The sequence below is a fragment of the Ciona robusta genome, chromosome 4 (genome assembly GCF_009617815.1).
Source record: "Ciona robusta chromosome 4, ASM961781v2".
Taxonomy (NCBI): domain Eukaryota; kingdom Metazoa; phylum Chordata; class Ascidiacea; order Phlebobranchia; family Cionidae; genus Ciona; species Ciona robusta.
This window is the reverse complement of record NC_143238.1, coordinates 332,204-347,672: the sequence shown is the minus strand read 5'-3', so window position 1 is coordinate 347,672 and position 15,469 is coordinate 332,204. Positions and strand designations below refer to the sequence as shown.

The 15,469-nt window shown below is 34.0% G+C and overlaps 1 protein-coding gene across 2 annotated transcripts in view; it reads right to left on the bottom strand.

Annotated features, from left to right (window-relative positions):
* LOC149736251 (MAM and LDL-receptor class A domain-containing protein 2-like) overlaps nucleotides 1-15,469 on the bottom strand; it is a 102,215-nt gene that overhangs the window by 45,349 nt on the left and 41,397 nt on the right. For both annotated transcript variants that reach the window (XM_089876945.1, XM_089876946.1), the window contains exons 78-114: nucleotides 15,211-15,352; nucleotides 14,752-14,905; nucleotides 14,409-14,499; nucleotides 14,216-14,347; nucleotides 13,852-13,969; nucleotides 13,421-13,547; nucleotides 12,875-12,977; nucleotides 12,581-12,673; nucleotides 12,065-12,235; nucleotides 11,582-11,676; nucleotides 11,298-11,463; nucleotides 10,904-11,045; nucleotides 10,419-10,546; nucleotides 10,255-10,363; nucleotides 9,968-10,130; nucleotides 9,624-9,725; nucleotides 9,263-9,457; nucleotides 8,944-9,142; nucleotides 8,582-8,707; nucleotides 8,103-8,248; nucleotides 7,811-8,042; nucleotides 7,338-7,471; nucleotides 6,610-6,737; nucleotides 5,681-5,858; nucleotides 5,032-5,240; nucleotides 4,726-4,885; nucleotides 4,231-4,321; nucleotides 3,792-3,935; nucleotides 3,286-3,440; nucleotides 3,003-3,124; nucleotides 2,376-2,517; nucleotides 1,894-2,096; nucleotides 1,639-1,800; nucleotides 1,155-1,266; nucleotides 730-913; nucleotides 250-434; nucleotides 3-191 (exon numbers count right to left, since the gene is read on the bottom strand). In XM_089876945.1, coding sequence (XP_089733071.1) covers nucleotides 3-191; nucleotides 250-434; nucleotides 730-913; nucleotides 1,155-1,266; nucleotides 1,639-1,800; nucleotides 1,894-2,096; nucleotides 2,376-2,517; nucleotides 3,003-3,124; nucleotides 3,286-3,440; nucleotides 3,792-3,935; nucleotides 4,231-4,321; nucleotides 4,726-4,885; nucleotides 5,032-5,240; nucleotides 5,681-5,858; nucleotides 6,610-6,737; nucleotides 7,338-7,471; nucleotides 7,811-8,042; nucleotides 8,103-8,248; nucleotides 8,582-8,707; nucleotides 8,944-9,142; nucleotides 9,263-9,457; nucleotides 9,624-9,725; nucleotides 9,968-10,130; nucleotides 10,255-10,363; nucleotides 10,419-10,546; nucleotides 10,904-11,045; nucleotides 11,298-11,463; nucleotides 11,582-11,676; nucleotides 12,065-12,235; nucleotides 12,581-12,673; nucleotides 12,875-12,977; nucleotides 13,421-13,547; nucleotides 13,852-13,969; nucleotides 14,216-14,347; nucleotides 14,409-14,499; nucleotides 14,752-14,905; nucleotides 15,211-15,352 — 5,432 coding nt within the window. The remainder of the gene's footprint in view (nucleotides 1-2; nucleotides 192-249; nucleotides 435-729; nucleotides 914-1,154; nucleotides 1,267-1,638; nucleotides 1,801-1,893; nucleotides 2,097-2,375; nucleotides 2,518-3,002; nucleotides 3,125-3,285; nucleotides 3,441-3,791; nucleotides 3,936-4,230; nucleotides 4,322-4,725; nucleotides 4,886-5,031; nucleotides 5,241-5,680; nucleotides 5,859-6,609; nucleotides 6,738-7,337; nucleotides 7,472-7,810; nucleotides 8,043-8,102; nucleotides 8,249-8,581; nucleotides 8,708-8,943; nucleotides 9,143-9,262; nucleotides 9,458-9,623; nucleotides 9,726-9,967; nucleotides 10,131-10,254; nucleotides 10,364-10,418; nucleotides 10,547-10,903; nucleotides 11,046-11,297; nucleotides 11,464-11,581; nucleotides 11,677-12,064; nucleotides 12,236-12,580; nucleotides 12,674-12,874; nucleotides 12,978-13,420; nucleotides 13,548-13,851; nucleotides 13,970-14,215; nucleotides 14,348-14,408; nucleotides 14,500-14,751; nucleotides 14,906-15,210; nucleotides 15,353-15,469) is intronic.

The following is a 15,469-nucleotide window of genomic DNA, read 5'->3' as shown; positions in this document are numbered from 1 at the left end:
ACCTGAGTCCAACCACAAAGACCAAGTTCAAAATCACAATCTCCAAAGTTGGCACATGCACCATCTTCCATATAAATGTCATCAATTGCTTTATCTGACTTCTGGTACGCCCCATCTATAGCTTCAAACACAATTTGGTATGGTAGTGCACTGTCCACAGTAAACCTACTTCTTTTCCAGTTTTCATCAATCTGTAGTAAAATATTGTCATGACTATACCAAAAAAGTGGTAGCATATAAACGACATACAGATTCTGAAACTGTCCACAGTTTATCACCAAGACCCACTTCAGTCTTAGCATAAACATTCAGTAAACCAAATTTGTTTGCCGAACCATACAAGACAAACCAAAATTGAACACATTGTCCATAAGTTGGTTGAAACAGAGGGCTTTCAATCCTTGCTGCATCACCTTCATCTGCATTTCCTGATTCTGTTATAAAGATAAAGAATGTTGAGGTTAAATGTCAACTCTGGTAAAACCTTAATGACAACATGTGACAAGGGATGTCATTTTTTTAGAAATATACAACATATGGATGCTATGGGTCAACTGAACTCAGAGGTGTCTTCTTCAAGCCTGTTGACACTGGGTTGGAACATTTACCATAAAAATTCACGTGCACTCTCACTATGATAACAGTGCCAAGCTTTAAACCTTTTATTCTCTATATATGAAATATGTTCTCTAACCACTGTGCCAAATACAAAAAAAGACATATATTTACCTGATAGCATATAATGACCTGCACCAGTGCCTGTAGTGTGGTCACCAACTAAAGGTCCTGTACCACCTGAAGGTGAAGGTCCTTGTTGTTGTAGCCAAGTATAATCAGCTGTATCATCACTAGTGTAACCACATAAGTCATCAGATTCAAATGTACAAAGATGACTGATTGGACAATCGCCAACCTACAAAAAAGTAAAATAGTTAAATATTAACAACTAGAAAAATATAGAACAAGCAGAAAAAAGATTGTATATGTTACTGTAGATTTCAGATATATTATAAAAGCCCAATAAAGCTCTTCTGGCAATTTATGATTATATATTACTTTGCTTATTTTTTAAAAGCTCCAATTTAGGTCGCCCTTAACGGGGTAATTGACCCCGAAGCATTGGTATGCTAAGGAAAAAATAAATTTATGTTAACCTTCAAAGAAATATCATCCAGTGCAGTATCTCCGTAAACTCCATTCCCTCTCACTGATTCAAATACAACAATATATGAACCAGGATCAATATAGAAGTTTTCACCATGCCATCTAAACATATGGATTTTATAATAGTTGATAGAAATCTTGTAAAAATCTGAACTGGCAAATAAAGAGATATTCGAAATGCAATAAAGTTGTCATAATGCTCTCATCAACCAAGAACATTATTGGATAAAATTTGATAATGTGTAGATCAAACAGCAATCTACTGAAATAATAAATACACTCAAACATTAGCCCGGTATTTATTTTATGCATGAGATATGCTGTTTGTTTTATTGTATTATTAATCTAATAATCACTTACACTGTAGTATTATAATAAAGGGAAGCTTAGTATTTTATATGCTACTAAATAAAATAGACATTAGACACTTACAAAGGAAAATAATTAAAAGGAATAAAGTATAAATTAACTTACTTGTCCCCATAGTCACCAATTCTTTGAAACACAGGTTGACTTTGTGTAGATCCTTCAGGTGTAACATAAATATTTAAAGTGCCGGTGTTCTCTCCACGCATGTAGTAATGGAAACTTAAACATCGACCCGCAGAAGGTACAGTAACAACCGTGCTCACTAACCTGGAAATATTTTTCGTTTTTAATTTTTTTAAAAATATTTTTCAAATCTTTAATATAAATTATAATGGTATACATAACAACATAGTGTTTTACCTTGCTTTATCATTTTCCAACATCCCATCAGCTTCCATATAGATATAGTGGCCTTGAAACGTTCTTAATGTATGATCAGCAGGTGGACCTGTATTAGCAGTAGGAGTAGAACCTGATTGAATTGTCCATTGGCTTTCAGCCGAGCTGTCAAAGAACCATGTACATAAACCGGACTCAAAATCACAATCCCACTGACTGGGTGCCTAAAAAACGATAATAAAGTTATTTATCTTTAAATGTTTGTGCACTGCCAAGTAAAAGTTATAATGCGGGGTGAATTATTGTGTCCTGATACCAATTTACCAAGTATTCAACGTTTTAGATTACCATTTATCTGCCTATTTTGGCAAGCCATTGGTAACTACTGTATGTCCTTGAATTCAATAAATTCTGTTTATAAAGCAAACACTCCAGCCACTGTACTGTACCGGATAAATTAACAGGTATTTATTCTTTTATAAAACAAACAAAACATAGATTACTTGTGTGGGTGTGGTAGTGAAGGGTGGTGGTGGTGTTGTGACATCGGATCCTGCACATGTTTGGTGAATAATAAGATCAAGATCATCAATTGCAATGTCTCCGAAGTCAAGAGAAGATGTTTTTGTTGCTTCAAAGATTATCCTGATGAAATATGATTAAATATAATTAACCATAACATGTTCATAACAAAATTAATTTTTGTAAATTTAAAAGTTGAACTTTTAGGTTGAATATTTAAAGCCTACAGAAAAATGTTCAGACCAAGTGCTTTAAACCATATTTGGTCTTTCAGAATATATTATTAGTTAGGAGTTTTGGTTTAAATGATCTGTCGATGCTACTATTAAGGATGTATGTGTCCTTGGGCCAGACACTTAACGGAAATTGCTCCAACCCAGTGGTTACTAGTGAGTTGCTCTATTTGCCACCCATAAAGAAAAAAAACAACAATTACTCACAAAGTAACATAACTGGTGAGATGTCAAGAGGTGTATGGGAAGAACACCAACTTTTTTCCTCTCAAAGATAAATAAGTTACAGTCATTTATTTAACCTTAGTTGGCCCTTAGTTGTTGGCCATTAATTGACAACATTCAATTTCGGTCAAAATAAACAACCTGCTCTACCTCCATTCAGTTTGTGATTGAATATCAACTTCCCCATACTCCCATTGATCACCATGATCACCAAATTGACTCCACACCCTGCCTTTACCAGTTCCTATATCACTTATATCTTCTGATACATCCTTTAAACAGAAAATAATTAAGACAATTACATTTAAATTACTATTAAACAGAACTTTAAAATAGTACCTAATTTACACCCCTTAAAGATTTTAAATAAAAAAACACCAGAAAGTTTAGTAAACATTGCCTCAAATTAGCATAAAACCCTTGCAAGCAATACCTGCACATATATGGATAAGGCTCCCACAGTTGGTCCGAACATGTGATAATACCATTTAAAACATGCACCACCCGTGGCTGGGTAGATCTCACTTGACACCCAAACTTTAATTACTTCACTTGAAAATCCAGTGGATTCAATATACAAGTAGTGACCTATACATGATAATAAGGTTCACTTTATTCTTCTGTTGCAGAGAAACTAAGGGTTACAACAGTGGTGTTTAATATGCATACATATTGTGCTCACATTCCAGTTACCCAGCATGTAACTTAACTGAAACTTTGTGGGTTTTCATATTTTTATTATAAGAGGCAAGTTGGCATTACTGACAATTGGGTAAGAATAAATACTGTTGAGTGTGTTGCCACACGTACTGACAATGGTAACAGCCTTGAGTTTTGACCTCGTAAATAATCATTTATGAAACAAGTTCTTTAGCCCTTGTGCTATGACATTACTATTTACAAATATTCAAAAAGATAGATTTGACAAAGCTATATCACCAGTAGCGGAGTTGGTTGTATGATCCACTGTTGGACCAGTATATCTACTTGGTGTTGCACCAGAAGACCAAATCCAATCCATTACACCATCTATATTTGCTACATTTGACCATCCACATAAGTCTGTTTCAAAATCGCAGGAACCTAAAAAAAAGCACTTTAGTGTAGAATTTAATTATCTCTTTGTGGGGGCAACTTTAAGTTATAAATTGGGTGACTTATACTGTATTATATGAGACTTTTTGCAATTCTGAGAGTGATTTTTCTTTCCCGTTTGACTATCACGTATGGTAAACCATTAGTAGGCAATAGGTGGAGCAATTTTCATTAAATGAGTTGACCAAAGACACACATTGCCACAATAGTTGCAATGTGAACCATGTTTTCTCTAGTTAGGGACCAAGTGTAACTACTGCGCTAACTGTGGCACATTATATACCTGGTGGTGGGCATTCTCCATCATATATTTTCATGTCATCCATTGCGATGTCACCATTCTTTGTGTTGCCTTTTATTGCTTCAAACGCAATCTATTAGAATTCAAAATAATATGAAAAACTATACGCGAAAATCGGAAAAAAAGAGCTATTAAAAACTATAAAAGCAATGATTATCATAATTGTTAAATGTCATAAGTAAAAATTTATAACTCTTCCTTAAAATTGTTAATCTTTCAGGTTTATACAATGCACGACCGTCTCGTTTCTGCTAATTGCTAGCTCTTTGTACGTTTGAATTGATTTTCCCTTATTGTCGTATTTGTGAAAATGAATAAAATTGAATTATTATGTTTAAAACATCCAATTTTTATGCTATGTTCCTTCTAAAAATAGACAAACTCTGACTTGCATTGCTGGTCTCTTGATGTGCTATGTTGTAAGACTTACCCATACACAATACAAATAATGTCAAATATGTTTAAAATAGTGTGAACCTGGAAGTCAGATGATGATGGTGGTAATGTTACTTTTGCCAGTCTCCATAATGGACCAGCATTTCCTTGTTTAGTCCACAATATATTTGCCTTATCAAAGTTTGCATAAGGTTGTGTGTAAACATTAAAGAATCCAACACCATCGCCATACATGTAATACCTAACAAAATAAGAATTACATATATTTAACTTATTTTACATGTTAGGTTTTAAAAGCAGGGTGGTTAAAACACTCCATTGCAACTATTGTGTAGTCATATTATTTTAAGAACTGTTAATACAGTAAAAAAAAACATTTGATAGTACCAGAAAGTAAGACACTGTGAAGAAGAAGTGCCAGGATGGCTTGGAGTGAGAGTTCTTGTTATAAGACCAACATCAACATCATATAACTCAGCAATATAATACGATCCTTCATCAGTTTGTAATGTGTGGTCAACAGTTGGTCCAGTGACATCTGAATGTTTAGCTGCTCCTTTGCGAATTGTCCAGAAGTCTCCATCATCAGTTTTGTCCTGTGGTAAGAATAGAAAGTTATTAAATACCAAAAGTGGGTATTTAACAAAACTGTTTATGTACATACAAGTTTTGTGAGTTGTAAACAAGCATAAGGTGTGTAAAACGGAACACCCATGACAACTGTCATTGACCTGCCACACCTAAATGTTAAAGTTGCAATCATGCATTTAATTGTTTTCACCAAGCCAAAATGGTGACACATAAAAGTATGTAAAATAATCACTTACTTAACATATGGTTAGCAACCCTAAGTTTGAACTTGTATATTATGTGAGTGGTGGCTTTTGTGTTTGATTGTATTAAAAAAATAATTTAGTGAGTTATTAGTAAGTGTCTTGCATATGGACACATATGTAGCCCAGTATTTGGGTTCATACTTTCCATTTTCTCTTATTAGGTTATAACAACTATGCTATAATGACTAAATCACAAATACTTGATTTAAGTGGCAGTTGGTTGCTTCAAAGTCACATTCTCTAGGTTTAAGTGGACATCTTCCTTCAGTGACGGAAATATCATCAATGGCAATATCTCCATCAAATCCTCCCCTAATACCCTCAAACCATAATGAGTATGTTATGTCAGCTTGGAATTCGTAATAGCCATAATTCCATCTAAAGAAAAGTGATGTTTTATATAACAGAACAAAGTTGGGCATGTTAAGTCAACAGAGTAAACTTAAAACAACATTTTGTTATCATTGTGACCAACAAGTTAAATTACATGAAGCATTTGTCATATTGAAAATATTGATTACAAATCTTTCTACGATTAATGTTTTTCTAAAATTTAAAAATCGTTTTATCTTTTTTGCATGGTAACTATTATGCGCGTAAGTACTAGCAAATTTACTCGCAAGAACAAAGTTAGCACACATAACGTTATAAGTGTGTTACTGTTATCTGCTGTAGAAGGATGTTTGTTACTCGCAAATATGCAAGTAAAGAAAAATATAGTGGTAGAACAGTTTCAATTTTAAGAGTATTTATTTTTTGGTATTGTTTTTACAGTTTTTAGTTGGTAAAAGTACAATCAAGTATTACAAATTATATTATAAACATGAATAAACGATATTGCGCTAGAAAATTAGCTAATTCAATTTTGATACAAGCATAAACTGATAGCTGTGCAAAACAACGCCCTTAGCAAATTACCAAATGAGGACTTAATGCGAATAGCTATGTTCATGAACATTTTACCACACAAAAGGGTATTAGTTACTCATTAGTTAGACGGTATTGTATGTTAAGATCAAATTAATAGTTAAGCTTAACATTTTAATATAGAGAAACTAAAGACTTGAAGAACAGCTGTTTTTACAATAGCTCTTTATGTATAACACTAAAAATATAAACAAAATTAAACCTATTTCCTTGTGATCCAATTCTTGTCCAAATTTTCCACCTATTGTCATTATTGTCATGGTTTATTCTGTACAAGTTAAGAGTTCCAATACTTGGTCCAAACATGTGGTAATACCATTCAACACAAACCTAAATAAAACATATTTAACAGTTACGTACACATTTTTACGATAGTGGTTGTAGTGTGTTGTAATGAATTTTTTTACCTGTTGAGAAACACTAGGTTAAGGTATATACAGACATGTCAATAATATGCACAGTATTCTTTTAAAAACAACTTTTACTAAAACATTACAGTATGAATCAATGCAGTATGGATCAACCAGACTATACAGTGTTCTATGTGTTGGTTGCGACCCAGGGGTTGAATAAATGAATGAATGTAACTTACCTTATCCTCGCGTGGCCGGAAAACAACAGTCATTATCACACGGGTTTAGCACCTCGTGCCAGCTTACGAGTTACCATGTATGTTACTTTGTGGGTGATTATTTTTTTGGGGTTATTTCATTTTTTATGTATTGCTGATAATTTGGACAACCCATTAGTGACCACTGGGTTGGAGCAATTGTCGGTTAGTGTCTTGCCCAAGGACACATACGCTCACAATGGTAGCAACTTTGAGCCTTGAACCCATTACCTCTGGGTTACAGGCAGGCGCGCTAACCACTATGCCACTGCTCCAACGTTAAGAAGCATCATGTTATGTCAAATTAAAGATAAAATTACATAGTGGTTGTTATCCTTGGATGGTGGTTGTGGGTAGGTTATTAATCTGGTGAATAAATCTGGTTGTATATTACGTGACGCATCAAGGTACATGTAGTGCCCACCATTGCCCTCTCCAAGTGTGTGGTCATAACCTGGGTAGAAAGAAAAAATCAGAAACACACTTTACAGAAATAGGTTAAACACTTTTGGCATGCAATAATGTTTTATACCTAGTCTTTTATAAGCAGTCAAAAAAACAACTTTTTTAATTAAAGATTTGTTTCAAAAGTGGTTTCAGCTGTACCAACTTGAAACTGACACTTGTGATGCTTAATTGCCTAATTGATTTTTGACTTTTAGGTTTTTTTGCTTACCTGGAAATTTATATTACTGTTCAATGGGTTAAAGCAATCACTGTTAATATTCTTTGAGTATGAGGTAAAGGAACTAACCCTTGTGCTATAGTTAACATATTATAAAGAAATGCTTACCAGGTCCAGTGTTGGTTATTATAGTTGCTGATTCACCTTGACCATACCTCCAATCAAAATCATCAAGATCTTGTTCTTGGTACCAACCACAAGTATCAACCTCAAAATCACATGTGAGGTTGTAAGCATTTGGTGGCAAGTAGGATGGATGACAATTAGTAAAAGTCACATCGTCAAGTGATATATCCGTGGTACCAACAGCTAATATTGATGGTAATGCCAAAAACATAACCTGGTGATATAAATATAAATTTTAAATAGTTATGAAAAACTAGGTCAATTTATAACCAACTTTAAACCCAGCGGGCCTCATGCCAATGTGTGCAACTTTGTCACTCCATGATTTCCCTTGTGAACCCTGAGCATACCATACATCTTTGTGCTTCTTGTTGTTGTTAGCATCAGGAAATACACGAACAAACACAGCACCAGCATCACCTGAGTTATATCATCATCAAATATTTATCCTTGCATGGTGGAATGACTCATTACAGAAGCAAAATATTTCAAAAAACATGCTTTTATACAAGTTACTAAATATGCAGTTTAATGGATTTTTTTACTTGACTTCCAATTAGGACAACTTAATACTGACTATCTAGTTGGCACAATCATTATTAGGTGTCTTGCAGAAGAACTTATATCTCCACAATAATGGCAGAAACAAGATTTGAACCTGACATTATTTGATTGCAAAGCGAGTGGTCTAACCACTATGCTGAGATGGGTATGATACAGTTAGAAAGAAAATCCAACAATCATTTGTCTCACCGGAGCCTCCTAAATAAAGAGCAAAGTTCATTTGACAGGCAATTCCTGTCTCACCCAATGCCACAGTCTCCATTGTAGCATTAGCAAGGAAGGAAGCCTGGGTGCGATCGATATGCATGATGTAACCTGTAAAAGTGCATTAAAATCATTATCATATGTTTATCATTGCGTGGCATAATAACTCGAATTTGAGCAAATGTAATTGTGTTATTGCTCTGTATACAGCGGTATTATACACCACATGCTCTCTCTCAGAGTTACCAAATATCTCATGAAAAACTCATTCAAGGCCCCAGGTTGGACGTCAGAGTAATTATTTCTTTACAAATGAAAACCAGTGATAGCAGCATCAAATGACTTACCATCTAAACTTCCAGTAGTATGATCTCCTTTTGGTCCTTGAGGATCATCAACAGTACGAGCAGTTTCTCTGTTCCACGCCCATGTACCATAACTTGTATCTGTCCAACCACATCTATCATTCTCAAATGTGCAGTCACCGCATATTCCTTTTTCATCACCATCACCATTGTTGGGACAATCAATTTGGAAATCACATACCTGGAAGATGATAATGATGGAGACTTGTGTAACAGGACAATTCATAAGCTATAACACAGTTGCTTTCATTGAGCATTCTATCTAGTGCCTTTATACACCTATGTATTTATAAACCAATACCTGTGTCCGGTCAATGCATACAGTTGATTGGGTACATGGTATTTGACCATTTATAGGACAAGGTGATGGAGTGGTGGGTGGTGTGGTTCCAACAGGTAGATCTTCATCAACAAACTTACAAGTTGGGGAAAATGAAACGTCATCAACTGCAATATCGCCTTCATGACCGTTGCCGACCACACCTTCTATTAATATCTAAAGGAACAAAAAAGATAATAACACCTGGTTCTTTTAAGCTACACAGTCAACTCTGTCTGTTAAATATGCTGTGAGGTCGCAAGGGCATAAACAAAAAATGTCTGTTTCATAAAGCTTAAGATCCACTTGTTTAAAGCACAACAAAACTAGTATGGCACATTACCTGATAATTTCTTATTTCAGTGATCGTCAAATCCACTTTAGCAAAATAATCCAAAGGTAAAGCTTGGTCTCTGTTCCATAATAATATCCATGGCCCACCATCCTAATTGGAATGAATTTAAGCATGAAGATTAAAACATTATTTAAGTGTAAAATATAAAAAATAAGTTTTAATAACCATTTAGTTTTATTTTATAAGGGTAAAATAATTTGTTTTAGATTAAATACTCTTAGCATCAGAAAAGCATCTAAATATGAATTGAATGAAGAACATCTTTATGATATTAATTTTACAACACCAGTGTGTTTAAACATAAATATTTGCAAATGCTCATGTGTGAATACCTCTGTTCTTTTATATACATTGAGACTTCCCACATGTTGTCCAATCATATGATAATAAAATGTGAGATGACATACTGATGATGAACCTTGGATGGTTGGGAAACCAAACACAGCATTATCACCAACTACATGTGGTCGTGCAGCATTCATATAAATAAAGTGACTGCAAAGGACGAAGTTGCTAGTCTTAAACAAAAGTAAAGTAAAAAATGAATAACATGAAATGACACAATAAAAACCTAAAAAGGTAGAGAGAGAAAAACATAATGTTTGTATTTAAAGTGTACCCAGCATCAGTATTGGTGGTGTGGTCTCTGGATGGGCCGGTTCCTACAGTATGCGGTGTATCAGCTGATCTCCATTCCCAATCAATTGTACCAAGTTTAGTGTTAAAACCTGGATTAAATGTGTTAACAATGTAACATATTTTATTATTACTGAGTGAATATACCAGAACAAAAATCTTGTTCAAAGTTGCACTGTGTGTAAGTAGAACATGAGTTTTCATCACTTGTATCTCCACAATCATCTGTCATATCGCAAACCAATGCACTATCTATACATGCACCGACTGCACATCTGTAATTGTGTAAAATGATGAACAAAAGTATGTAACTTATTATTTTACATGGAAAGTTACCGGGACGGTTTATAACATATGTGTTTCGCTCATAAATATCACTTACAGGTTACTCTAATATTGCACCAAGATATTAATTGTTTTGTTTTCTTATGACTGATAATTTGAAGAATTCATTTATAACTACAGAGTTGCAGAAGTTGCAGTGTATTGCCCAAAGATACACAAACTCACAAAGGTTGCAGCACTGAGCTTTGGAAGTTGTATCTTTTGGTTATAAGGTAAGTAGTTTATGTACATTCTGATGGCATATATTTATTTACTTACACATCAAGTTATTTATGACAAGATTTCACCTGAATTGGTCAGAAAGACATGTAGTTGTTGTGTTAGGAAGGGCACAGTTTATAAAACTAACATCATCAACTGCAAGGTCTCCTTTGCCACTAAAACTACGTGTGGCTTGGAATGAGAGAGCAAATGGTTCTGCTACACGACCTGTATATACAATGTTTATATTATATATATATATAACATTAACACTGTTTGGTGGCTTGGAACCCCCAAAAAACAAGAAATTTAATAATACTGGTCAAACTTAATTTGATAAAACATTTGTGTTGCATAATTGCTAAAATTGCAGATTTATATTTGCTTAGTTTCTGATAAAATCTACTTTAATGTAAGGCCTTTTTTTATTCAAATTATGACAAGCTTATCTGCATCATACAAAATACAAACGTTACATACCAATGTAGACATTCCCCTCAATCCATTGATTTCCTTCATCAAAGCTATGGATCCAGATATCAAAAATCCGAGTATATCGTCGCATCACAAGTCGTAGCTCACCCGGGTTTGGATTTCGTAGTGACTCCGTGAATCCATTACCATACATATGGTAGTAAAATCTCAACTGCAAAATAAACATAGTAAAATTTAAACTACGTAATCAGTGCTTGCAGTTGTGACTTATCTCTTCAATTCAGTAGTTAAAATAAAAACTTACATTGAAATGATCAGAATATCTTTACCTGACATGAAGCACTGGTTTGTGAAACATATGGTGAGATCATCACAGCTTCGTTGTTCCTTTCACCTGTACTTGCTTCAACAGCCATGTACGAACCTAATCGATATAAATGAAGAACTGTATAGTAATTTATTTTTCATGATGGAAAATGACAGTTGTTAAAACATGCATGTTATGTTTCATATATGTACATTTGTAAGTGATTATCTAATGTTTATTTTGTTTGCTGACAATTTGTGCAACCCATAAGGAACCACGAGCTTAAGGCAAATGCTGTTATTTCACATAAGTAAAAGTTCCGTTATTTCATTGTGTAATGTGCTATGGGATCTGAGATTTAAGCTCATTACTCCAGAGGTAAATGCAGGCCAAAAACCCATAGGTCAACATTGGAGGCAGAATTAAGCTTCGAACATATATTATCTGATTGAGAGAAGACCACTAATCCCTGAAGCCAGACAAAGCAATAATATCACATACAAACCTTCAGGAGAGCCAAGTGTATGATCAACAGATGGACCAGTAGCAATACCAGATGTTCCATCACTATCTTTGTTCCATTTATATGAACCAGATGAAACATCATTCCAACCACATTGTGTTGATTCAAAATCACACTGACCACAAGTTGCTTCATCCCAACCATTTGCACAATCTAAACGTTAATGTATAAAATATTACATTGGTCAAACTATATTTCTTTCCACCAAAATGACATTTTTTATTAAAATAAAACTCATACGTCTAAATATATATATGTACGTCAGCATTAAAAGCTGCAGTCAAAATGAGGTTAAGAGCTGCAGATAGGTAAACAAAATAAATTTACACCAAGGTGTACCTAAATAAAAAAAACTGTTTATAATTAAAAAACAATTTAACTACATGAGTCTAAAATAGCAAAGACACCTTTTAAAAATTGATAGCAAAGACAGCTTTTAAAAATTGATGTTCTAAAAGTTAGACCAAAATGAAAAAAATCCCTAACTTTCTACTTCACCTTGTTTATAATCACACACTTGTGTGGTTAGTATCACTTCATCAGTTGGGCCACAGTTCACTTTAGTAGGTGGTGCAGCAGTAACACAGCTTCCTACAATTTATTCAAAAGATGTATGTTGTAAATATAAATTTTGATACATGAAACAGACCCACACAACTTTCACTTTCAAGCTATACATAACAAGTTGCGTGTTGTATAAATTATAACACAGTTGTATTAAAAGTTTGTTCCATCAATGGATCCTAGTGCGCTGTGACTTTACCTTTTTATTATAATAAATTTAACACCCACCTGGCCAAATAACAATATCATCGAGGGCAATATCTCCACCCACACCAGGGCCAACTGTTCCCTCAAATACTATATAAAATTCATCATATAGAGATATTTCCAACTAAAAAATAAAAGTTTAGTAGAACACTGCAAATCATTAATTATTCAGTCTGGTTTGTAAAGAAGTTTTCAAAGATCCAGCCTGATAGACAAAAAAAGTAACCAACCGAAATATAATGAAATGGCTATGAGACTCAGATCTATAAACATAAACGATTACGAATAGTCTATAGTTAAGATGTAATAGACCCAAGTCAGTTTGTTTTAATGTATTACCACAAAAGCTGAGCATACACAAGTATTCAAATATAAGCGCTGTGTTACATTGGTTTTAGCACTTGCTTCTGGACAAGAGATTACCCAATATTTGAGGGGAATAAGTTACAGCCATACTTTCATTTTTGTTTTTAGGAGGTACAAATAATTGAGGATATGAAGCATTTTAATCAATACCCTGCCACCATATTATGGATATAATAGCATTAGGTTTTGCCACCAAAATACCTGATGATAATTCCATTCATCAACTTGTTCACCACTTTTATAGAATACACTTTTTGAAACTCCTGGATAAGTTCCCGAAACAATAAATGCTTCTAATGAACCAATAGTTGACCCAACCATTGAATACCTGTGTAAGTATTATTAGGTCAGTATTCTGTTTATTAGGCAAAGTTTATTCAGAATATTAATGCGTTTTTATGAAAACAGTAATGTATGTAAAGAGTCCTTAAAAGTTTGTGTTCACTTTTTAATGACAGTCAACAATCACACCGCCTGTCTTTAACCTAGGGGTAATGGATTCAAGGTTCTTCGCTGCTACCATTGTAGGTGTATGTGTTCGGGACAGAACCCCCGTCGTTTCCCAAGACAGGAGGATAAAGTAAGTTACATTCATTTTTTCAATAATATAATTTCTATCTTTAAAAAGTTACCAGAATGTGAAACAGTGAGTGTTCGCAGTGGTTGAATATTTAATGAAAGTTTCTGACATGAGCCGAGCTGTCTCATCCGTAACACGTGGGCTTGATGTTTCAATATACATGTATTTACCTGCAAATTAGCGTTGTTAGCATAGCAGTTACGTTGGAGTATCCGGCTAATTATCTACTACTTTACCGCCGACTGAATGTCACATCCTGTTTTATGGTGATACAATCTCTGTATTATGAAAACCAGCAAAAGCAAAAAAAAAGAAAAGATGACAGAAGACAGTGGTGAATATTCAACACAATAAGTTTGATGGTTAAATTTATAAAAATGTTAATAAATACTTTAAAAACTAATTAAGTTGCATACCACTTCCACTTGTATGGTCCCCAGAAGGCCCAGTATTGTCAGTGTTAGTTGTTCCACTATTGAGTGTCCAGTCAAAAGAATCATCGAAAACGTTTGTCCACCCACAAGTGTCATATTCAAAGTCACAAGTACCTAATATATGTTAGTAAGATAAAAACCATACACTACATAAGAACATATTTTTAACTCATACCAACTAACGGACATAGTTGATCGCTCAGTTGAATATCATCAATAGCAATGTCTCCTAATTCTGATTTACCACGTATTGCCTCAAATACAAGCTGTAAAATAAAATTGAAATATATTTAACAAGTGGAACTGTTTGGTTTTATAATTTAAAACTGCAATTTAGACTCTTATGAATCTGTGTTTAGTGAAGCAACTTTACAATACAGGTGTGATTTACTGATTTTCTTAATGACGCACAACTCATTGGTCAAAAAAACATTGGCACAATGATTGTAAGTTGGGAAATTTCACTTGGTCATAATGCGAGTGCTTTGACCATATGACTGAACCATAACCTCATATACCTGAAATGGTGTTAATGCTTGTAATGGAAAAGATGCTCTCTTCCATATATCACCACGATTACCATATAACGACCAGTGTGGATGTTCATCATAAACTTGATTTTCCACTTTCCAAACATTGAGCGTTCCAACATCATCACCGTACATGTTGTACCTATGCATTTAATCATTGAACAATATATTGTATTACAATTATTTAAAAGGTTGTATTCTTATTGTAATTCAGAAAATGATATGATGATTGTCCCATTGCATACCATACCTGGTCTTTACGAGGTAAAAGTATACAAATTAATGAGTGATTAAATTTTTTGTTTGATTACCAATTAGGACTACCCATTAGTTGGAAAATTAAAGACATAATAGTAACAATGATACAACTTCTAACCTTCAACTTGGTAACCCCCAGTCACTGTGCTGAGAGGGAGTTAAAAATGTTTATTTTCAACAAATACTTACCAGAATGTAACACATTTATCAGTAGTGGCAGCATGTTTAGCTGTGATAAGTTTAGCCCTTGAACCTTCTTTATCTACAGAACTCGCATCCGCCAACATGTAATGTCCATTCCCTGTCTGTGTAGTATGGTCGATAGACGGACCTATGTATTTATAATGATATTAAAACTATGGAATATTAGTGCCGCAGCAATTCAAAGAAAATCAAAATTAAGACTTCCATCCATGTAACGTCTTGAAATTACAGCTGACAAAGTAAG